General features: G+C 39.8%; 1 protein-coding gene across 1 annotated transcript in view; it reads right to left on the bottom strand.

The window, feature by feature from the left end:
• syn3 (synapsin III) overlaps positions 1–26,135 on the bottom strand; it is a 128,919-nt gene that overhangs the window by 65,051 nt on the left and 37,733 nt on the right. The window contains exons 4-6 of the mRNA XM_042511037.2: positions 14,813–14,904; positions 1,118–1,274; positions 2–91 (exon numbers count right to left, since the gene is read on the bottom strand). Of these exons, the coding sequence (XP_042366971.1) occupies positions 2–91; positions 1,118–1,274; positions 14,813–14,904 (339 nt within the window). The remainder of the gene's footprint in view (position 1; positions 92–1,117; positions 1,275–14,812; positions 14,905–26,135) is intronic.

Genomic DNA, 26,135 nt, shown 5'->3' with positions numbered 1-26,135 from the left:
CCATTTGCATGTGGTTGGGATAGAAGGTTTGTTCATTCAGGGGAAATTTCTCAGGACCGAGGGAGTGGTAGAGCTTAATCATCTGAGAAAACTGCAAGCAGAAATGAACAAGACAGCCATATATCATCATTTAAGCAACGGAGGACATAAGAGGCTAGACAGAAATTTCACCTGTGTTCATAACACATTATTCGTAGTGGCCCCTGCTTATAAAATGTGACCCAGTACATTAGTTAAAACTCTGGACACCTTTTGCTCTTACAGGAAAAAATCTATTTTCTGATTCTCTTACAATTTTCCTTTCTGGTGGACCTATGAGTACTTCTTCTTACCTGTCTTACCTACTTCAGTTAATGGGTTTGAACTTGTTGCATCCAGCTGTGCGTCAACGTAACACTTTTCTGCTACACTAGGTATAGAAAAGTTTCTCTACTATTACTTTTTTTCAGTGTGTGAGTACAGAATGTATACAGAATGGTGCAAAATTACATATACTGTCATATCGCCCAACCCTATATAGTGTATTTTATTATATTTATTGTTTATTTCGGATATTCAGAATATGTTGCTGTAATTTTGCAAAGAACCTGAAGATATTTATTTTGATATAATACATATTTAAAAGTTTGGGAACCAAGGAAAAGACTGATGTGTAAACAGTAAATTACCATTCTATAAGTAATCAATTGTCCATTACCTAATTTACAGGTTTTCACTGAGCATCAAACTAAAAAGAAAAATTGTGGCTAAACACATACGGTATGCTGTGTACAATAAGTACCTAAAATATGTGGGTAGTGCTAAATGAGCTACAACATAGAGAATTCCTTGCATTCTTTGCTCCTTTAAACTTACTCTGTTAGTGACAAGACTACAATTTTGAACCCATGCAGAGCCAAGCACTCACACTGTTTTTAAGGCAGTGTTGTATCTTTTTTTCTCTGAGTACAGAGTGAGTTATAATGTGTGGTAGTGGCTCCGCTGACTCCAGAGACAGGTGTTACAGCTCCCTTTAATAGCCCAAATAAATCAGTCGGGGGCCGCCGCCGAGGGAGGGACTCATGGCACCTTTGTGAGGGTTAAAGTAGAGCAAAGAAAGCCGTTAAAGACAGCTTACCACCCAAGGTTTACTGCAGAAGTTGTAGATGGAGAAGAGAGAGTTGCTGCTCGGGACGCCGCCGAAATGCAGGCCGATCACAAGGTTCCTGAAATCCTCACCAGGGATCATGCTGTAGGCGTGCTGGCGAATCAGGACAAAGTCTGGTTTGAAGGACCTGCAACAATACAGACGTGGAAATGAGTTTAGCACGGTTTGGATTTCCAATCTGCAAAGTTTTGTGAGTGAAAACTGACTTTTATGGTCTTCTATGGTAAAATGAAAGATGGTTAAAGTTGAGCAAATTGGCTTGATTTCTTTCAAAAACCGGGGAAAATAAGAAATGACCCCAAAATTAGCAAAAAGAAATTGTAAAAAGTACAAGAAAACTGCCTTAAAAAAAAAAGTAAAAAAAAAAAACAAGGCAATGACCTTAAAACGAATGATAATTCTGTAACATAAATTTGCATATTTAATTATGATAATTATAAAAATATTCATAGGCCGATATATGTGGTGGTAAATTTCCCTTTTTCTAGAGAGGGTGTTTTAAAATCATAGTTTAAGAAGGATCAACTCTCTGATGATAACTCTGACCTGACTGTGTTCAGCTCACGCATCTCTACCAGCTCAACCTGGGCCGACAGCTCTGTCAGCACATTCACACACTGGATCTGGGCCCTTGTGTTTACAGTCGAGGGCTGCATTATTCAGCGACTATGTTGGGCTGAAGGGGTGAGGAAATGCTCCTCGGTGCACCTAATCTTTTTGGACCATCTATCCAATTAACACAGCCTAATCCTTCCTTTACAAACTGTGCTAGGAACAGAGCCAAGCGACCCATCAAGCACCTGGATTCCTCGTTTAAAGAAGCCCATATTTTACATTAATAAAGGTAGTTCACTTTGACTGCAGTTATGTTTTGCCTATTAATTTTTTCAGCTTTCATTCAGGCATTGCGCAACTGCATGTTTCATACTGCTGTCATTTATTGCACATGTTTCATGCTACTAAGTGTCACTGTAACATGCTATAAAGAGGCGGCACGGCCATGCAGAGGTCAACACTGCACATTTTCATGCATACCAATATATCCCCTGTTATTCCAAACATAACAATATTCTGAAATTGAAATGAGTTATTTAAATAGCATATTCCGTTTAAAATTAGGCTTTTTTTTCTGGAATTTAGCATTTTCTGTTTAAGACGTGGGAAATGCTATATTATTCAGGTCTTTAATACATTCAGAATATGCGTCTTCACTGAGGTTTTAATTGTTGTTGAGGACACATGGCCACGTTTGTTTACGGCTGGCTCTTTGTGTTGTCATTATGCGTCTACATTATGAAGGACTTGAATATCAACAGGTTTTAGGATGTGCAAATATCGAAACGCCGACCTTTTCACTAAGGTGGTTGAAGAAAGAAAAGAGGAAGGCTGAGTTTGCATGGTCCAACAAGTCTGCCACCAGTGAATTAAATCCTGAATTAAATCCTATTTTGGTGCAAAGAACCAAAATGACAAACAGCTCCAGCGGTTTTACCTTTCTATATTTTGACATAATAAAGAACACATCATTGGCGTATGCACGACAGCATGTAAAAGTGAGTATAAGTAGAATATTAATTTTCATTAGTTATGTAAACAGCTTTGTGGAAATATTGTCCTTTTCAGAATAAAGGCACAATCTGGGCTATTTTGTGTATGTAAACATACTTTTGCAGGAAGTGGGTTCTGGGTTTGAACCTGTCGGATGGCTGGGGCAGTTCTGTGTGCAGTTTGCATGTTCATGCGGATTTTCTCCATGCTCTCCAGCTTCCTTCCTACCACAACTTCCATCCCCCGCAACCCTTAACAGGGTAAGCTGTTACAGACGATGAAGGAATAAATATTTACAGACTACTGTAGGCAATGTAAGGGATGAGGGTACTAAGTAACCCCCAGCAGGTACTGCAAAAATAAAAGCAGACAGAGATCCGTTATGGAAAGTAGCAAACAAATGACTTGCCCATATCAACTGTCAGTTAAACAGTTAAACTAAGCGGCCGTCATTCAGAAGTAACTGAAGTCCAGCAAACGTGATTCATATTTCTTTCAGGTGAAGGAGGTGGATATTATTCATGCTATTGTTTTCAGTTCATTCTAAGACATTTGCACGTCATACATGCACAATAGAAATATGTATACACACACACACACACACACACACACACACACACACAAACAAACAAACAAACAGGATGTTCTCCGCTACAGGTTGGAGGGGTGAAATTACAGCCAGGCTCTCAAACAGGCTCTGGGTCCTCAAGTGTTGCTTATGTTAGAGAGCACGAACAGGACTGGGAGAACGACTGAGGAGTGATCTGGTCTCGGCGACAGAGCGACTACAGCTGTTCCTCCCTGCTGCTGCACTCAGCCACAGTGGCAGCAGACCAAAGACTCGGCTATTTATACTGGATGAAGCTGTTTATTGAGGCTCCAGAACCAAACCAGACTCAACAGTTCATGTGAAACACAAGTTTCTGATAAATACAGTACATTGGCCGATTTTTGTGTTACGTGCTGTTCCTAGCAAACACGCACAGTCAAAGAGAACAACATTGGGGTTCAGAGGGTGCATGGGAAGTTTAACGATGCACGAGCCAAGGCGGCGACTTAAAGTAATTTATCTTGAGTATTTTCATTCAAATAAAAGTCTATTAAGTCACTATCTTTCACCAAATGAGCCTAAGTCAATATTTATACATTCGAAGCATTGTGAACTGAGTGTAATATTTGCAGAAAAAATGTTGTGATAAGTTACTGCTGATGCAAACTGAACATTTCCTACTGCTGTAGCTTTTTCACATTTAAAACTGTGAAACACGACTTCTAATATAAGGTGGTCACTGAAAAGCGCCATTTTTTTTAACTGAGATTAGCACTTAAGATAAAACCATATGAAAGTTTCATATCAGGGTTATAGTCACCAAAATGAGCAGGGTTATCAGTATTAAATGGGTATTGTTAGATTTGCTGAAAATGCTCCAAAAGTATTAAAATCATTTCACCAAGTCATATTGAAAACCACAAATAATATTCACATCCATTTACATTTTGTTTGCATGAGCATTAAAACAATAACATAGGAATTACCTTATGTGAAATATGAAAAGAAAAAATATCACTTTGAAATTTTGCAGGAAGTCATGGAACACGAAGGAGCAGCCAAACGTATCACTCAGAGTCATCCCGTGTGCAACCTAAAATCAGATTGCGGTTGCTCACATAAATGGAAAAAGGCGAATCATTGCCTGACTTCTTTATTAAATTAACAACAATTGTTAATTATTACCAAATAAATTTTGTTTTAATGCCCCTTGAAATCATTGATCTGTAGCATTAAACTAGCATTTGCTGTAAACACCAGTAACTACAGCTGTCGGCCAGTTGACTAAAATCTTTGAGATTTTGCCACCTTAAAATACAGAGCAGCCTAAAACAAATTCATTGCTGCATCCAAGAGGAGAAATCCACCATCAAAAAGCCCTCCAATATAGATCAGCTGGGTTGAAGGCAAGATATTTCATTTCATTACAGTTAAAAAATGTATTTTCTCATTAAATTGTTTGTTCTATAAAATGACACAGTATAGTAAAAAAAAAAAGATTCAAAGGTGACATCCTTTCTGCTTGTTTGCTTTGTGCAGATGTACACTGGTTAAGACAACCTCTTATCCATCGTATCTATAATGGTCTGTTCACTATCATGAGCTGTACTGTTAGACAGCACAGGAAAACTGTTTTCTCTAACGATGCTAAGCACATACATGCACAAAACCATAGAGACTACACCTTTGTGCTACCTCATTACCGCAGAAAGGCCAGATGCAGAAGACATTCGGTTCGGTGGGATGGCTTTCACCGCGCTACGGTTAATGGAGCCTGTGCCCTATAGCAGCAGAGCATTACTGAGGTTTGTCACCCATTAACTTTGTTTTTCTGTCTCTTTACTCGAATTCGTTCTGCCGAATCAGGGCTCCCTACGGGTCGTGGATTACACTAAAGCGGCACATTTATGCTTTACGATCCGAAACACTCGGGCCCCACAGTCATCACTTCTCGGGCGATATGCTAATGCGCCCTTTGAATGGGTTATCGGTGGGCCAATAAAGGCTGATAACAGGCACTGATAGGGGAATAGCAGGGTTATAGATTAGGACATGAGGAGGGAATGGATCCATGTGGAATCATAAGCCCACTCATAACGCTTCAATAGTATATTGAGCAAGACAGGTACAGACATGCCGGAAAAAATATCCATCTTAACAAGTCATTCTTGAAGTCAAGTCAAATAAACCTGTGAAAAGGCTAACATCATCGAACCTCTTCATTTGGATTCTTGAAAGGACTACTGAGTAATTTTCAACCTGGACCCTTTTTACCTTGTTTTTTGTGTCCAATACTGAGCAAGGCAAAGAAGGCAGGTGCGTAGTCTTAGAAGCAACAGTGCACTGTCAATGTAAATCCTATAAAAATGCTTGTTTTCGCAACTGACAAGATCATTGTTGTTTTAAGTGTCTGACAACATCATGTTAAGGATCCCTATCCTGTCTGTTAGTTATTGTCTTTCTGCAACAATTTAGTGAGACTAGATAAGATAAGATAAGATAAATGCTTTATTTCTTTGTCAGACACCCAAAATATAACACTCTGAGCCTGCCATTGGCAGAACGAGCACTTTCAGTGAACACACATGACAGTGCATGTCCAATCTGCCCCAGATTTCCCATGCTCGATACGAGTCCCGGCCTGAAGACATCTACATGGCAAAATTGAGTTGTAGTCATAGCGCCACCATCTCAAAGACATAGCACTTTTTATGATCTTTCAGCTCATTGTTTTGGATTTAACAACCTGCAACTTTAATTTTTTGGTTGAATCTAACATCTCTCACTGCCGTCATATCCAGATGCATTAGCCTGTTGTATTCTGTAAAAAAAAAAAAAAAAAAAGCTGTGATAAACACAGTGTATGCAATGTGTATACTGTATACTATGCAACAGTGCCAACAGGGTGTTTTCATCAGAATTCCAAGAGCAGAAAACTATTCAAATCCAAGACAATATGCTGCCACTTTGTTCCCCAGATATATTTATCATACAGAATCTCTGACCTTCTAATTGGCTCCACAGGGATGTCTGAATTGCAGGGAACATTTGTCTTTATACCGGCCCTGTGCCTGGCTCAAAGGCTGGTAAGGGCCTTATCATTCTCCCATCAGTCTGTCTCTCAATGATAAGGATAATCGGGGTAGAACTTGGCGGGAATGCCACAAATGTCAAACAGTACATACCGAGGATCAGCGCAGCACTCATACACAATGGTGCATTGTGCCAAACTGGCTCTCCGTCATCGGAGGGAAATGCACCTTGGAGAGAAAAATCTGTGCTTTCCTGTGACGAGGACAGACTCTAAAAAACTCTACAAAAAAAACTCTACATAGTATCACTAAATTATGTGAATTATACACAAAAAATGTACTCTTTTTGCTATGTAAAAAAAAAAAAAAAAAAAAGTTCAACATTTTGGGAAATAAGCTTTTGTGAGAGGGCTATTAATCTTATATAATACAAAAATAATTTAAAAAAAAAAAAGTATAATTCCCAAATGTTGAACTTTAAAGCTTACTTTAGAGATGACAGTTTTAAAAGTATTTCAACGGTCAAAACTGATAGCACAACTTCTATAAACTGCCACAGAGACTGGACTTTAACTCTCACTCAGTTCTCTCTATTGTAACTTTCCTTCATCTTTCAGGCCAACAAAGGTACAGTATTATTATGTTAAAATTTTGCCTGGTGAAATATAATAACATAATAACTGTTGCAAATCCAAAGCAATTAAACTGATCATTTACATATGAGAAGGATTACCTTCTGGCCGCAGTGTAGCAGAGATCTCTCACTTTCAAGTAAGAAAATGTTTCATCCCGTCAAACATTAAACAAAGACATTACCTTTGGGGTTTCCTTTAATACTTAGTTTGGCGCTCTGCTAATGAAAACGTTGTATGCTTTTGTTAAATGATAAACATCATCAATCAGAAACGACTGGAGGGTTTCCAAACCCTCGTCACTTAATTCAATATAGTGAAAATCAACATTTTTGTTTATTTTAATTGGTGGATTGAGATCCACTTGGCTGACGGTGGGGAACAAATTAAAATGTTCAGAAAAGTTTGATCAAAGGTGAACTGAGTGGTTTTTGGAAAAGCACTCTTCGGCTGAAAAAGAGAGACTCTCATCCCTGAAAAATGCCACCATGGGTTGTTTGTACAAGGAGCTTATTACAACCCATTTTTAAGTTTAGTGTAGGCGGCAGCGACCTCTGGTTGTAATGAGGTCATGGCTAGGTGGTAGGTCGAGATTTGCAAAACTCTTGCAATATGCTTCAAAATATTCTTGTCTCACTGTTTAATGATGTGAAGTTAGAAAGAGTGACAAAGTCCCTTTACGGAGGCAGTTGGGGCAGCAGATAGGTGAAAAAAAACACAGGACTTTCACCCTAGAGACTGCTGTTAGTCCCTTGTTTGAAATACAAAGTCAACATTCAGTTACAAACATACATAATATCGTGACATTGTGTCGTGTCATGTCGTGTCGTGTCGTGTCATACGATGCATGGTTTATGCTGGCCATAATGTCTCAGGCACAATCGTCACGGGACAGAAAATTATGTAATCATTCCTTTTGTGAAGTCTCAAAAAATTTGTGGCACATGGTAATCAACTTGTGAATTTTTGTAACAGGGCCCCCCCCATGCACGCTGTGCCTTCAAGGTCAAAGGCTGTTAATTACAAATAAACGGACAATTTTTTTTTTTAATGAAATAAAAGAATTGCATTATTATGAATGTCAATGTGATTTTAAGCATACATGCTGTCGATGAACTGTTGAACGTTGATGTTCACTTCAGTTGCCAGGCACCCTACTTTGCAGGTAACATTCTTCCGATAGCACTTAGTGACTTCTTGGGCATTTCAGAGCATACTGCAACGAAAAACACATTGAGCATGAAAGCCTCTGTACATGCTTATAGCTTGCTTGTGATCTAATGAGGCCCACGCCATGGTGACAAAGCGATATTATGATGTTTAAAGAATTCTTTCACTTTTTGAAGGTTATGAAGTTTTACACACGAAAAAGGTCCAGAAAACAGTTCTCTGATTGCAATGTCCAAAGAACCCTGACGAACTCTTCCTCCTGTGTGTACAGTGACTCCTTGTAGCCTAGCATCATGCTGTGGTCCCCTGGCCTGGATCTAGGACTCCCTGTGGTTGTGGCTGTGGCTGTAGGACCCGTGGCTCCAGAGCGAGCTGGCAGTGGCTCAGATCCTGGGCGGTGGCCCGGTCAGGACTGCCAAAGCTCTGGATCGCCTCCAGTTGCAAATGTGCTCCAAGGTTCATCTCCACACCAAGACAGAACACAACAAAGGTCATGTCCAAAACAAAGAACGCACGCCAATGACCAAAACACCTCTAAATGGGAGAGGGTGTATCTTAGGCACATCTACTAGTAAAACAATTAGAGAATGTTTAGCTGTTCAACAACGTTTTTGTTGAGGATTTGGAGAAGAGTCCCATGGGAAGCAGATGGAATGAGGAAAGGAGCTGCAAGAGCGATAGAGCACCAAGTGACCTCTGGCAGGAGGGGAAATGAGTGTTGTTAGGAGTTTGAGTGAATTAGCGGGATCATTTGTATTCATGGCTATATTACAAAAGCAGGGATGGTGGAGTGGGCCTCTGTATGCTTTCATTACAGTCACAGCGCTCCTAAAGGAAACCACCCTCAGGCCTCTTAAAGCCATGTCTGAACTCAGTGTGTCTGTGAGTGGGATTTATTTGCTTGGTAACAAGATGAACCTGTCTGAGGTATTAGGTGTTGAGGCCGCTCCAGGCAGACAGTTTCTTTACTGATTAAAATGGACTTTCACACGGGTCAAGGGAAGGGGGGGTTAAGGCTTTTAAATGTGTGTGTGTGTGTGTGTGTGTGTGTGTATCGTCTTTGTGTGGTCTAAGCAGTAAATCGTCACCTCAGATAACCAAAGGAGGGGAGTCTTGTAGGGATTGGAAAGGAAAGCAACAAGGCCCCGTCTGGTAGCTTTCGGGACAGAAAATTAAATAGAAGGAGAGAGAAGAGAAAGAAATCAGACAGGGATCTGCTAATGTAATCTGGCTGTATCCCCCCTTCCACCTGTGGGGCAGAAAGTAGTGAGGAATGTGACGCCGATACGGCAGGCTGGGAACCACACACACAGCAAAAAATGCCCATCTGGGCAGGTATTTCACTAACTTGTTGAAGCCGATGACTGAATATAAAAGACGGACTCCACATTCTCCAACTGTACAAAAATAAAGCCAAGCTAGCCTGTACACAGGCGCTGTCATCTTCCATTGGTGATGGTTTTTGGAGACAGTCTGTGCAGTAGCAGCCACCACATTATGAAGTTCTCTCACCAGCCGACCAATCGCAAGTAGTGCCATTGATCGTTTGCATACTATTTGCACACACACTTGTCAATGATGATATTAAACTCCCTTTTTATAGCATCAAGTAACTAATTAGAACCAAAATTTATAAGAAAAAAGAACACTCAAAAATATATAAACACGTTAAGAACTACCTAAAATGACACTATCTTTGGTAAAAATGTATTTTTTGAGGTTTTAGGATGTTTCTAGGATTTCAGGACATTTGTGGGATTTTAAGACGTTCCTAGGATTTTAAAATGTTTCCAAGATTTTAGGACATTTCTAAGATTTAGGACGTTTCTAAGATTTCAGGGTGTTTCTAGGATTTAAGGACATTTTTTAGGATTTTAAAACATTTCTAGGGCTTGTGGACATTTCTAGGATTTTAGGACATTTGGGAATCAGCCAGGAATCAGCCAGTCAGAATGAAGACAGAATGAAAACCCTATGATTATTTTACACACGTGTTTCATTACAAGTGTTGTTAAATTAATGATTGATTACCTTCTTAATCTTTGATGATGCTTAGAGATATCACTGCTAATGGCACATACTTATAATTGTGATGAATTAACAGTAATTCCAGGCCTAAAGACATAAATATTGATACTCACAGAGATTATTGATGGTGTGTCTACATACATTTATGGCTAACTGCGCGAGTGGAAATCAGGCCTGTGCACTGTCCCCAGTTTCACAGAGACTGATATTTATACAACACAACCATGTGTAAGCACAGCTAATAAATCAGATTTTAAAAAACATGCATACATAATGGGTGTTTGGCTTTTTGCACACACAGATTTTCATTGTGACCGTGTGCAAAGTTGTATGTATCTGACTTGAATTTTACTACTTCATATTACTCCCTAACTTTCCCCGCACATTTGTCTTGATAAGCTGAAGAGCCAAAACAACTACTGTAAATACATAGTTGCAAAAGAGCCTGGATGCTGGTTCCTGGTTCCAGGGCATAAAATAAAACGTGGAGTTTACAAGAGATTTTGCTACCACTACTGTATCTGCAACATGCAACGTGGCACGCACTGGACAGCCTACAGTACAGCAGAGTGACACGCCACAAGGTGCAGTAGTTATGGCGTGTTGATCGCTGCAATGCTGTAGTCAGCCCTTTGGCTTCTCTGCTCTCCGCTGCCAAAACCTCCACCAAGCTGCTCAGCTCCAAGTGGGAACACTGGTCTGGCTGAAAGACGGATCCCAGCAGCCAGCTTATGATAAGCCACAGAGCAATGTCTCTCTCGTCCATCATCCTTGCAGAGCTCCCAGTGTGATTAATAAAACCCGCTGATTAATTAGTGGTGATTAACGTTGGGGAGTTGGTGCGTTAACGGCCGGTGATTGAGGAGTTTACTGAGCTTGTTTTACTGTTGCATTAACTGGAGGTAGTTTTGGGTGGCAGCGAGATGGCTAAAATGTGGATGTAAAGTATATGTGAGGTGGAGGTTTTCCATCATGAAACACTGAACTTTCAGCAAAACAAACTTGGGAATTCAATAAAAAGCAATTATTGCTCTTAGAGGGCCTAATTAACACAAGCTGCTGAAATTATTGTACCTGTGAGGACACTGATACTGACACGAACATGGAATTTAAATGAAACAAGCTCAATTCAAGCCAAGCAAGTGGCTGGTTTCTTAAAGGGACAGTTCACCCCAAAATACATCTTACATGTAATGCTACTCATCTGTCTAGATTGTTTTGGTGTGAACTGCCAATATTGGAGATAACGGCTGCAGAGATGTCTGCCTTCTCTTGAATATAACAAAATAAGATGGCGCTCAGCCTGTAGTGCTCAAAGTGCCAAAAAATATGTTTAAAAAAATATGCATGCTTCTTTCTGTCCTGTTACACTGTTGGCGAATGTATTTAGGTAGACAGAAAATAGCTCCTTGAAAAACTGGGTCATGATTTCTGGAAAGAGGCATTTCTTTTTAGTTGTTTCAAATGTATTTTTTTGATGCATTGAGCACCAAAAGCCAAGTGCCATATAGTTCTATTAAACTGGAGAGAAGACAGAAATCTCTATGGCCCATATCTCCAACACTCACACTAAAACTATCTTGACTGCTAAATAATACTACAAGTAAGAGAAAAAAAATGTATTTCGATTTATGGGTGAGCTGTCCCCTTAAGTCACCATGTGACATCTATTGTCTCAATTCCATTATCTTTACCCATACAGGAGATTTATATTTGTAATGCACAAGTGAGAGAAACCTTACCACACAAACAACCCTGAAACCACAGAAGTGTGAGAAAGTGTGCTGCTGCAGAGGAGATGTGATCAGAGAGCATGCCTGTGGACAGAGGTTAGAGGTCAGAGCGACGAGAACATACACACCAACCATGACGTGGAAAAGCAGAGACCAGCTTTAAATATTCAGTACAGTGTGAAAGTGTGGGTGTGCATGTGAGCAACCCTGCTGTGATCACACACACGGGTAAATGTAATCAGACAGTGCATTTAGTTTCTATTACAACATTCTTCTAGCTGCGAATAAAATACACTGCTGTCTAGAAATAATTAGCTTTCACTGGCTATAGTCTAAGACGAAGATTTTAATTAGTTCACACCAGGGGGTTTTAAGTTGATCTTTTATCCAGAAAAACTTGCGGTGTCTAACCGCTATGCTTTATTAGTCATCAACCAATAAGACTGCGAGCTAGAAACAACCATTATACGACTTGCAGGCAAGTTCAGAGTCACAAGCAACAAGCTAAACCACAACAGTTTGGCAGTGAATATCTGCGTTTGTGAACGAGGCAGCAGTCAGACCATCTGCAGCCAATTTGGCCTCTCTATCATTACAGCAATATCACCAAAAAAATACTCGACCCACACAATAACCTCTGTGTCCGTTCTGACGACAGGTTGCATTGTGACATCAGCAGTACCACAGCTCCTTCTCTGTGACTACTCTCGCTTGATTTCACACTGCGTTGCACCGTGAGGCCGTTTCCAGGACAAATGCTACTTTCAACACTGATAAAGAAGTTATTTTGCAAAAACTGTGTGGAGTCGAGGCCAAAACACAGATTAGCTGATTATTCCCCAAGAAGGCTGGAATGAGGGCTGGTGGGCTGACACTGGATGGCATGTGCTCAGAGCTGATCTAATGGACCAATCAGGACACAGAAGACTGAAGAATAAGAAGCAGGGGACTGTTGAGAGTTTGCAGATATGCGGTATATTATCACTCTTAGCAGTGACAGTTGATGGCATGCTAGGTGTTGAGGGCAGAGCTACAATACAAGAACCAGATGAGAAAATAGACAGCTGAAAAAAAACGGTTGAACTGTAGACCTAATTAAATAAATATGTAAACGTACTAACTACGTGCTAACTGAAGGCTAGTTACTTCACTGGTTTCTGGGTGGGGAGACTATGGTCAGGTTTTCAAGCATTTTTATTGAGAACAGCTGATGAGAGCTTTGTGAGAGACCCAAAGCAGTAAAGTTGCCGCCCAGAAAACCAAAACAATGAGCTGAAAGGTGCTAAAACCTTATGTAGTGCTGAGGGGAAACAGTCGGTAAATAATTACTCTGGCTTTTTCTGTAAGAGCAAAACCTTTCAAATTACATGTAGTCATGTGACCCATTGTTGATGCAAAAATTTTGATCGCAGCTGCTTTAATGTTGTGATTTCTGATTTGTTTTGTAAGTAGAAATGGGTTTTTTTATGGCATTTATAATTTAGATTGATGCCAAAGCACTAAGTCATCTTTTCCATCCAGATCAGCTGATCATCAGTGATCTCCTTGAGTGCCAACTTCACATAACAGGGCAGTCTATTTAAACACTCAGCTCCACGTGTCTCACTGCTGCTGCTGCTGCTGCTGCTACAGGAGCTGCTTACTGGCCAGAGGCCACCTCTGCCACTGCAAGATGATTTTTTTTCAGATCCATCTAAATGACCCAATGCCCAAAAATAGAAGAGAAACGACTTCGGTTTTCTGTTAAAATGAGACAACTTAGTCTTTGTTGTGATGACTGGCATCAAGGCAATGCATAAAGTCAGCCCAGTCTCCAGAATAAACTGTTGGCCTTGTACATTTCTGCAAACCACAGATACTTCACATTTGTATGTTTCATAAATATTGAATATTTCGAAAGTGATGTAGTATATGGGCTGACTTTGTCATCAGGAAGCGGAGGGGATGATAGATGACATGTCACCAAGATGAGATGCTTGCCAAACTGCAGACCACTGTTTGAAGCCTAAAAACAACAAAAGCAGTTCATTTTAGCAAATCATTGCTGCATTTCCAGCAGCTTTTTGGCCAGAAAATGTGGGTGTTTTTATAGTTACCCGTTGCTGTGTTTTCACCTGGGAAAGTGCCAAGAAAAGCATTTTTCTTTAACTGAGACATTACTGGGTTTTATAGCCCTGATTGTGCCACCAAAAGCAGGTGTTTTAAGCCAAAACACAATCTTTTCCTAACTATAATGAAGATACTTTTGCGGCTATATAGAACTGTATAGATTCAATGCATCTACTAAAAAATAACATATAAATGTAACATATCTGTGGTTTGCAGAACCGTACAATGCCAAAATTTATTGGGTTGATAAAGTGCAAGCCATTGGCACCATGGTCAGCCCACAAAAGCTGTAATGAAAAGTTTTAACACTCAAAAACAATCTGATTTCTGCACAGTATCTGTGAACAGACAGGCCTGAATAGCTTCCTGGTTCCCAGAAGAGCTGGCATCGCTGCCAGTGACCTAATGTGAATTATTAGTCCTGTCAGAGCGCTGATCAGATTGCTTAACTAAAGCTCCTGGCTCCACATAACATGCATACTGAACATGCATTTTGCAGTATGGAGTAACATTATCATGATATAGTTAACTTCTGCTAAATCAGTCCACAAAAGCACATAAAATCAGTGGATTCGGTGACAAGATTAAATTATTTAGATTTTTCATTTCTAACAGTATCACACAAAGTTTCCCACCTGGGTTAAAGTGGGGTAAGATGTATTTTTTCTTTTTTTTCCATGGCGTAATCACATTACAGCCTTGATTTCTCTGAGTGCAAGCAATGTTATATATACACAGTCATGCACAATGCCACCGAGAGAAAAGAACAGGAGTCTTTGTGCAGGCTCACTGAGGCAGATTACAGATTGCGTGGGCAAGTGCGTCAAAGGACTGGAGCTCTCTTTCGTCCTCGAGCGTCTTACCTGACCACTCTGGTGCCACCTTTGTTGACCTGCATGTCCACCATACATCCAGAGTTGACGTAGGAGGCCAAGTTAATCTCTGAGAACTCTGCCTGGGGAGCACAAAGAAAAAATACAAGATTATATGGCACATCCCACAATAGCATACTGTATAAGGTCAAGTTTGTCTACAGTCATTGAACTCCCTGACTGAGTGCTCGGACGCACAAAAGGTCTTTCCGACGTTGATGTGTTCATTTTAAAAAGAGTAAGTGAAAATGTTCGCTTATGTCTTCATAGCTCTCAGGAAAAGTACCTCTGACCCTCAATACTGTACACAAAAATGATTCTTTCAGGTTGACTTCATTTTACATTTCTGCATTTGTGCAGCAGAGAGAAAACGAGAAAAAGACAAGAGTCAGAGAGTTGGTGAGAGGAGGCAAATTGAGTTTTCCCCGGTCTGCAGCCTCCCGGACAGTGAGAGCCTTGTGAAAGGCTGTAGCCTGGCTACCTAATGACTCAGTCAAACTCCCAGAGATACTCCAAAGGAGGGGCGACAGTGGACTTCTGGGAATGGACTTTCTAGATGGACAAGGACCAGACAGGGACAATTTAATTTTACTGCTAATGATTGTCAATGAAGCCCCAAAAATATATTGATGTTAAAGCTCCTGACCAGATTTAGCTTTCCTGAAATTAACTCTTATTTTGTAACAATAATGATGGTATTTTCACACAAGTTTTCTATCTCAATAGTAACAGTACCAGTAGTGGTAAACGGCATAGGTTTGTTTTTTTTTCTATCCAACTGATTTTCATTCTAGCCTTTTTGTGATGTACAATATATTTACATATTTCTCCTCCATTGTTTTTGTTCAGTACTTTTACATGTAAAATGTAACAGTTTGTCTTTTTGGTAGGCTAGGCTGTCCGGCCCCCCTTTCACTGTGATTGGATCGCTGGGTAAAAAGTAACAGTGAAGACCTGACTGTTACAGTGGAACATTTTTAACTCTCAGCGATTACACAGAAATACAAAATATGTAGCACTAAGTGCAGAAAAGATGCTTAGCAGCTTGTAATGCAGCTGGTGCTTGTAGCATTGTGTAAATAATGAAAAAGGTCAAAATACGCTTTCCTTTTTGACTTATTGCCACCTTCCACATATTGTTCTTCCATTTTGGCAGGTTTTCTTCTTCTTTCTCTGGCATTTAACAGCAGGCTAGAAAACCTGTAAGCATATATGCTGCCCTGTCAAGTCTGTAAGTATTCGAGTACTGTCACATTTTCAGTTTTCTAATGAAATCTCTACAATGCAGACACATCCAAAGTCTGGCCTAGGGGCCAATTGATTTCCTCCCTCATACAGTTTGTTGACATGCATCAAGTAGGAACTATGCAGGTAGAAATTATGTGTTTTCATAAATTCACGATAAACAAGCAAACTGAACAGTTACCTAACAGCAGACATTTGCTGCTATGTACCAGACATGGCCACAGCAAAGAGGCGTAAAGTCGATAGTGAGGACAACATGTTTTCACTGAATGATGAAACACTTGAATTTGTTTCATTTGTATGGGATTTTTTTTTTTTTTAAAACACTCAATGCGAGAAGTAGCTAGCCAAAGGCATTTTTCACATTATCTAATCTGGCTCCTGTTCAAAAAATTTGGACCCCTGCTACAACGTATAGCACAGTCATGGCTATTGGCTACATGTCCATAGTTTTTGCTACTAATATAACAATATCTTAATATATCTAAATGCTTAAGAAGCTGTTCTTGACTATGGTCTGGTTTACAGAGAATGGTTCAGGTCAAATTAACACATTGTTGTTGGATTACATCCCATATTCTCTGGCAGGGTCCACCTCGATACTGCATCATACTAAACTCCAGGTACAGGAAGCCCTGAAGGGAGGCGAAACAGCAGCCAGTTGACCTCAGACATGAAACACTGCCATTTGTTAGTCTTTACATCACCTTTATGTATGAGGAGTGACATTACTGTAGTGGATTTAATGGGCCCCAAACAAGCCGCCTGCTGATTCTTTGTGGAAAAACAAAAATTCAATTTGACACAACATGGTCGACTACCAAAGACAACACTACAAAAAGGACATGGCTGCACTTTGTCTGTGAGGACTCTGAACCTGATTCAGTCACTAACTCCCTCTGGACACTGCAGTGAAATATTACTCAAAGAAAAAAGGCATAATCAACTGCAAATGCCATCCACAGATGTGCCAAACTCAGACCAGGAGTTCAGCTTTGAACACAGAAACACACAAACACAATGCGTGGACAATCTGCTCCAAAAATTCTTGTAAATGCATCAATGTGTATCATAATAAGACATTATTACCGTATCAAATCTTAGCCTCTACAGCTTGGCTACAGTTATTCATGCTTTAGAAGGGATGACATGAAGTAGATAAGTTTGTTTTATTTACGGTGAAGAATAAAAAAAATAAAAATAATTTCCCACGGAAAAAATAATAATTTCCCACGGAAAAAATAATAATTTCCCACGGACACTCAGAGAACAATTTCACTTTTCAAAAGGATATACTGCATTTTGGAGCGAAGCCCTACACACATGTACAGCACACGGCCGATAGCATGTGGCTGTCAGCTAATCAAAGAAATATTTTTATGTCTGGAGGGCTAAAGGATTAAATCCTGGATTGACAAGGTAAATAAAGAAGAGAAAGCCTGATCGCACAGCATAAAATCCTTAGTAGATGGTTTGCTTTTCCAATTTTACAGCGACCAATATTGAAAAAACACACACAAAAAAAAACAACAAAAAAAATCAACACTTTTTTAACTTAAGGTTAACGACAATTTTGCCTGAATGTCCACTCCAGTATAATGGTTAGAACTGGTTAGAAGTGGAGAAACACCTGGCTTTTGTTGGCGAGTTTCTTTGTGAGTTTTATTTTTATTTCTTTTGAAATTTATTTCTTTTTACCGTTTATTTTGAGATATTACAGTACAACTTTAAAAAAGGACATGTCTAAGCATTTGTAAGATTTTTAAAATACTGATTTAAGACATTTTAATACCAATTAAGGCCTTATTTTTATATTAATGAATTCAATGCCTTTTAAGACTTTTTAAGGACCCATGGGAACCCTGGTGTATGTGTGTTAAAGATGTGTTATAGGGTGATTGGAAGTGCTTTGAGTGGTTGCATAGACCAGAAAAGTGCTGTTTAAATACAGTCTATTTACCAGCATATGAATCATACAAATTTGTGATTTGCAAAAACATCAACAGACAGGCGGTGTAACACGTCTCATAGGGATCAGCCATGAATAACGCCAACATGGATGGGAATGGAAGCAAATCCTTCAGCTGACCCTCTACTCAACTCAGCTCCTGCTAATTTGCATAGCAAGTTAAGTCACTTGTTATCTGCACATTCTCATACAGTGATCATCGTTTGAGACTTTAAGCCTGCTTTACATGGGCTTTCATCTACATAAAAAGGAAATATTATCAGGAATATTCTCTCGGAGATAAATTCCCCTTTCATCCAGCACTGTGGCCCGTGTAAACTCTGTATGGGGGAGTGAGTCGGTTTTGAAAAGAATGTGCCAACGTAACGAAACTGGGGGGGGGTTTGCCAAGCGAGAGAGAAAAAAAACACCCACCTCTTTTATTTATTGTGTTGCACTCTCAGAGGAGGAGCAGGGGGCGAGTAAATGCCGTAATCTTATTTAGGGGACAACGAGGCGCCACTCACACTTAATGTGCCTCAAGGACATGCACTTGGCTCCTGTCCTTTTCTCGGCTCTTCTCTTCTGATAGCTGCCTCTGAAAGAAACATCTGTGTGCTCAGCAGCACATGCCTCGCTCAAAAAGACTGCATATGCACGCGAACGTCTCCTGAAAACAAATCCCAAACACAGGGGCCTACGTTGACTTTTGCTGCAACCTGATAAAACCAGAGAGTGGGCAACATTTTGGCGAGGGCCGAGCATTACACGTCATCTCTGATTGGCTGTTTCTGGGTAAGAGGAGTGCTAACAACTGCTGTCATTGGGCAGTAATGGATGAAGTGGCTGGTGCGGGGCACAGGCCCAGAAGCCAGGACAGGAGGCTTTTCACAGCGCCATGGTTACCATCACGGTAACACATTCAGACACTTGTCTTGGAGCAGCCCTTGCCCTGGGAAAGGAAAACAGGAAGTGATACATGGCGCAACTGCGTCCAGAGCTCCATTTGTTGACCTGCATTCAGGCTGAATTAAGAAAAGTTTTCAGCTAATCTGTTAGGAAGAACAGAATTACGGGGGACTGTTTGGTTGCAATTAGGTTCAACCAAAGCTGAATTTTCCTCAGGCCTCTTCTGCGGTTTAAGTTTCTGCCAGCCAAAGTCACTCCCACTGCTCACTGATAGCTATTTGTTATTTATCATTTGTTTATTTACAACAGTGATACACAACTTTCGGGCCGCAGGCCAAATCTGGCCACCCAAACATTGTCTAACTCACAAATGATTCACAATGGGAATTCTTTGCTACCTCTAGTACACATACAGTGTGACAGAGTTTATAAAACAAAATCAAATTAGAGCTTGTTTTTTTTTTAAAAAAAGTCCCCCACCCCTCCAACAAAGGTCCTGGCTAAGCCCCTAATGTCCTAAAATGCTAGAAATGTACTAAATCCTAGAAATGTTCTAAAATTCTGAGAAACATCCTTAAAATCCTGGAATCGTCCTTAATATCCTGGAATTGTCTAAAATATTTGAAACATTCTGAAATCCTTGAAACGTCTTAAAACCCTAGACATGTCCTAAAATCCTGGAAACGTGCTAAAATCCTACACATCCTGAATTGCTAGAAACACATATGGGTCTACTGCGGCTGGCCCTTGGCCTCCTGTCATTTTGCAAAAGTGGGCCCCAAGCCAAGCAAGTTGGGCATCCCTGATGTACACTCATATCACCAAACTATAAATGTAAAACACATTTCTTTATTCCTCACCACCACAGGAGAACAGCTAATAAAAAAGAACTTAAATGAACACAATCCTTTCCTTGAAATAAAAATATCTCATACCTTACAAAAAAGGACTAAGGCACTGGTTACGCTTAGCCACAGCAATTTACAAGCAAGACTCTTTTATCCCTGCAGTGCTGTGTGCACTTTGTCCTGACTGCCAAGCCATGTGAACCTGTGGACAGTACAGTAAACACCACTTGACGGCAGCTCATTTGCAATCTTTGAGAGTATTTTTGGATTCGAGCTAACCAATGTCACTGAGGTTCAGGTGGTTAAGGTGCCTTTTGTTTAGTCACAAGTAAAATAGTGAACCACGATCTTTTGTCCTTTAGTAAAAAAAAAAAAAAAAAAGAGCGACTTCGAAGATCATGCTGCAATTCCAATTACAACCTGCAATGTTTTGTGGGAAGCACAACTAGAAAAAGTGAAATACTCTAAAGAAAGTGTTGTTGCTTACTGGTGCTGAAAATTGCATGTGTAAAAACTGTAAACAAGTCAAAATATGAATGATTTAAATGTGAAGTATAAAGAGTTGAAGTTTTCAAGCAAACCCTTTGAAACCTGAGCAAATTGGCTTTCTTTCAAAAACATGGGAAAAATTGGCAATAAGCAACAAGAAATTAGCAAGAAATTAATAGTTTGAGAAATTTCCCGAAAATGAACAAAAAGAAAGAAAAGTTAAAAAAAAAAAAAAGATGCGAAAATTACCTGAAAATTATAAATAAATACAAAATTCTGTGACATAATTTTAAAAATAGAATGATGAATATTGTTTTCTGGACATATTCACCCTTTTTTTTAGATAATATCTAATAATCTCTCAATAGCTAATTTTCAAGTCATTTTCTTGTCACCTTCTACTAATTTTCTTTTGCATTTTCCCAGACATTTCTTGCCATGTTGCTCATTGCCTTTTATCCACATTTTTCAAAAGAGTTCAAACCAATTTTCCAAAGTCCCAGAGGTTTAAATGCTTGTAAAAGGTGTCTGATCTAAGCAACATAACTGATGTCAATCCAGGTTCTAAAGGGTTAAAGCACTGAAATAGTTAGTTTTCAGGTGAAGTGTAAGCATTTGAAGAAGTTAGGTCTTAAGGCCTTTGCAAACCAAGTCAGTACAGGCTTTGAGTGAAAAGACCTTGACAGCTGATAGTAGCTGAGATCAGTGATGTAGTGGCAGAAAAGCCTTCAAGAAATTTCAGTTTCACATATAGCTTATGAACAGTTTGTGGATAAAAGCTAAAAGCAGTTGGCATATCATCAAAAAAGAAAACAGATGGAATGCTGGTTAATGTCTAAGCCATTAAAGCCAATTAAATGTTGACGTGAGTACTGAAAGACCTTTAAGTGTAAGTTTAATTTGAGATAAAAGGTTAAATTTCAGTTGAACTGTAAAATGTGAGAGCTAAATGTCAGTCAGTGTCTAATCCATTAAAGATATAAAATGATAGGTATAGAAAGTACTGAAATCAGTTGAACTGTTATTTGAGGAGTAAGAGATGCTTACAACTGAACTAACAAGAAACGAGATTAGATAGAAATATGCCACTGTAGAAATGGTATACTATAGACATTTTATACATGTAGAAAACACTAGAACTAGCCAATAAAGTCTGAGTACTTAAAATAAAGCATACTTAATTATGGTTATGATGTGTATGGAAAAGAGCCCAGTGTATTTCTAAAAATAGACGCAGGTATTATGATGAGCCAATGAATGCAACATGAGAAAACAGATAGCTGTTCACAGAACAGAACAAAGCCATAATTGACCCTACTGAGCTTTAATTTTCCTCCCGAAAAATGCCTATTACTAACACTCACCTTGTTCTACTAATACTTTTTTTTATTTTTTGTTCCCCAGTGGAAGGCCAAAGTGGGAAAGCTGTTAATAAAATCGTTGTAGCCCAGATGGAGCCTCTTATTGTGTGGTTTCCTTTCATCTGGAAATAGATATTTTTCTGTGACACAAAGTGCTTCTTTCATTGCTTCACCTCTTTACTTTCAACAGGGAAAACACTGACCAACCAAGACCTGGATGATCTACAACTTTAAATAAAAAAAGCTACATAGAAGTAGTTGTTACATGACTCCCACATTATATGATTAAGGCCTTTATGCACAAGGGGCATCGCTAATGAATGCCACAAGATGTGAAGTACTCGCCTGCAAATATTTCATGTGGAACCTATTTATACTGGGCTGACTTGCGAATGGGCTACAGTTGCAACACTTAAAAAAAGTTTTGAACTGATCCTGGAGAAAATCTCTGCTCTTCCATAACACATTTTCTATCGTCTCCGGGACAACCGTACGCCGCTAGTCTCGAGCCCTGGAGCCAGCATCAGCTGCAGTCTAACTCTCAAGAGAGAAGATACACAGGCAATATTTGGAAGCCACAAGCTGTGTTCAAAACCACTCACTCACTCACTATTCTCTAAATGTATTAAATAGTGAGCTATATAGGGAATAATCACACGAGATTTCGGACACTGCGCTGGAATTTTCTGTACGTGACTGCGTCAATAAATGCTACTTCTACTCAAATTTGCTGCAAATTGTGGGTATTTTTGTATTGCACTATTTAGTGCACTATTTCTGCGATAGGGAACAGTTCAAACACAGCTACAGAGTAATTTTTTGTGGTAAGGGACCATCAGGCTATGCTTTCCACCCTGCGTTATGAGTTCAATGTTTTTTTTTAACATTTTCCTGTCCAGAAAAAAACGGTCTACATCAGATTCAGGCAGAATTGTTTGCACCTGTGCTCTTGTAATGATGAATGCCATTGTTCTTTTAAGTTGACAAGGTGCCATATGATTCTAACTGGCATAGGTGTGTGTCCTTTGTCAAAAAATATACTACCATGTGAACTAATAGCATGAAAAAATGACCCCAGTGTGTAAAAGCCTTTACTCGGGGAATAACAATGTGCAAAGATTATTTGGCTGGTGGTAAATTGTCATGTTGAAGTTATATGAGGTGAAACTATTCAGTGTTGTGTATGAATGTTCGGAGAGAACAGACTGTACTGATTGGATTTGTGGCTGCAGGTCAGATATTTTTTTTGTTGACCTCTGAATTTGAGAAACTCTTGATAAGCTCAGTTGAATCACATACTGGTGCAATTGAGAGGCCTGAAGTACAGTGGACCATTCATGTGTACCGCGGACAAGTACTTGCTGTTAATCACTTCCACCTTGTATAACAGTGAAATAATTCATCGAGGCACTAAATGTCGAAATTCAAGACAGATGCTAAATGCAGCAGAGCAGCAGAAGGCATGAGGGCAGCTGGATCAGTTAAAACGTTTGCAGCAAACCAAATCATCTGCCTTCAGCAAGTTCTACCCAGATGCCCTATGTCATGTGCAAATACCAGCCAAAAAAGGGTACGGATAACGTACAGCCAACCGCCTGTGAGCTGCCATGACTGCAGCAGAAAGGAGCGTGGACAGCGCTGAGGTCATGTGCCTGCTGAGCAGATGTTGCCCTGCCCGACCCAAACCACACATGGTCCGGCAACCCTGAAGAACCGCCCCTTGTTCTTTCACAAACAACAGACCCCTTCAAATTTAACTGCCTAATTTGTCCAATTGTGTAAATTGCAGTGTTTATGACATTGCAGGGATTGTGGGTAGCAAACAGGCAGTGTGTTTGGCAGACTTTTGCCGGGTGTCATTACGTCTGTGATCAATTTTGACTGCAGCCGGGGAACATTTGTTCACAATGGACTGTCATCATTTTTAACATCACAAGCAGCATGACAACTTTCAGTGCTTGAGATCTCAGCTCCAGTTTGGCACTGCGACCTACACACATGCAAGATACTTCAAAGGCACACATAAGGTGCTGTTGGTGATACCTAATCCCCTGAGCTGCAAATATCTCTGGAAAGCACCACTTTTCTGACTAAATAGTGGTGCCTTTCAGAGATGTCTGTATCCACGTGAAAGCATACGTGTCCAGATAACAAATCAGTTGAGTCAGTGGGCCTAATTATCTTCAGCCACCTACTGTGAGATAAAACTCTCTGTGGAAATAAAGAACACAACACACAAGTGGGTCAGACACAGGGGTCAACCTTTAAAGTGAGAGAAAAACTTTTGAAAAGAAAAACAAGAACATTTTCCTCCTACAATAGACTTGAATACCCAACAAGATTTGCAATCCTGAGGTAAAAGACTTTACACATCATCGGCTTAACCCTTTAACACATTAATCAACATCAGTTTTCTTGTGTTTCATTTAGAAACCTTTCACAAGCATCCAAACCTCTGAAACCTGAGAAAATTGTTTTGATTTCTTTCATAAGCACAGACTAAAAACATAATGAGCAACTTGGAAAGACTACAAAACAAGGAAAAGTTGACACAGAAATCGCTCTCAATTGACTTAATATTGCACAACAGTAACTCCATGTCATTAATGTCTGATAGCAAATGACATAAAAATACCTAAAAACTGATTTGTGTTGCGATGCTTTACTAAAAGGATGAAGAATGCATGACTTTGTTTTCACGAGCCGTCAAACAGAAAAGGTTCACTTTTAAGCAGTAAAGTGTGAGGCATCAGCAGGAAGATATGGGAAAACTGTGACATCCTGACACTCAGTATGCAGAAATACAGCAAACATTTTAATAATTTATCCAGACAAACTGTAGAAATTGCAGCTAACTGAGCTATGTGATGCTTGGTTTGGATCTTTGTTACCTTAAGCGATGATCATACCTGGCGATTCCATCAAATAAGTGCAAATATCGATTTCACTCCTGACCATCCAGTGTAATCATTTCTCACAGATAAGACAGATTTGTTAATGTAACTTGTCCTCTCTGGGAGACATATGGTGCAGAGTTCCAGGCTCCAGTTTGTATTGTGGCGCCGACAGGTGTCCCTCTCCTCCCAGTGGGTGTGTTTTTTAAGAGTATGACACATTGCGCTCTGTCTATACTGGAAGCTAGCCTCTCGGCCAGAAGAAGTCTCTATTGCACCTGCTCTACGAGTTTAAGAAAGAAGAAGATCTGGATATTTTTATAGCCGGAAAGTTTAATTTTTTGGCTTCACCTCTGAGCGCTTTTCATAGAAATGGGCAGGGCCCACCTCCACTGCTGTATCCACTTCTCTTTATACATCCATGTTGTAAAGGCGGATTATGACAAAATGGAAAAAAACAAAGTGGTACATACCAGAGAAAAGAACTATTTGACAGTAATTTTTTTCTGTATTTTCACAATTTTCTGGATCGCATGTTTTAAGTGAGTCACAGGCTCCTGATTTGTGAGCACTGACCTGATGTAACTTCACATAACTCTCCTTTTAAACCCCAAGGGATTAACCGACAGAGTGAGAAAAGTTAATAAACAATTCCCAACTCTCTTCATGTTAAGAGTGATAGAGACATTTATGTATTTGGCTCAGGAGCCACATGCAGCGAGGCCCCTCTCTCTTTGTATTTCTGGCACTGTTTTTTATTTGGAATAATAAAAAGGAAGGTATGCTGTTTTACTAACCTGACTGTGAGGATAACTTGGCATGTTTCTGGCATCAAGAACTACTACTGAAAACATTTCATCATTTGGCAAAAAAAAAAAAAAAGCGATGGCTTAGAGCCTGTTTTTATTAGTCAGTTAGGAGCACAAAGCACCCCCCACTGGCGCTCCCATAAGCATCTGCTCAGTTGATAAAAAAGTGATACCCGGTGGACACAAGACTTCAGACGGCTGCCAAATGTAACTTCAAAGTGGGTCATGTAAATGAGAGGGAACAATCCACAACAATAGGCTCACAGATTTGCTGGGGGGCAGTGGCTGGGGAAGATACAGGTGGCAGAGCCGCGTTAATGAGAAATGTTACATGGAAGAATCAAAGCTACTCTCTCTTTCTCTCTCACACAGATTGGCATCAGGCCTCCCCACTGCAGCATCACATGCTGCGCCGAGTCTGTGCTGGAGTCTAAAGATGGTACCTTATATGGCAGCAAGTAAGCCAGGGAAGAGTTATGTTGGTTTGGAGCATGTGAGCGCTGGTTCAGAGAGCTTCAACAGCATGAATATGATAGATGACAGCTAGCATATGTTGGGCAAGGTAAATGTCCATCCAACTAAGATAAAAATGATAATGATATGATAGAACATTACGGAAGTTATATCATATTCAAATCTAAATGTTTACAAGAGCGATAGTTGTATCACAGGACATGCAGTGTAAGAAAAAAACAATTGAACTTAAAAAAGTCATGCTATAACTTTTCAGCTGCTTGATACAAAAGGAAAACTCGCACAGTTCTCATTTCCTATGATTAATGTAACCAGCCAAGCCTTCCCCTTTATGACA

The sequence above is a fragment of the Plectropomus leopardus genome, chromosome 22, assembly GCF_026936395.1.
Source record: "Plectropomus leopardus strain MGB_pleo_1.0 chromosome 22, ASM2693639v1, whole genome shotgun sequence".
Classification (NCBI taxonomy): Eukaryota; Metazoa; Chordata; class Actinopteri; order Perciformes; family Serranidae; genus Plectropomus; species Plectropomus leopardus.
This window is presented reverse-complemented; position numbering and strand designations above follow the sequence as displayed.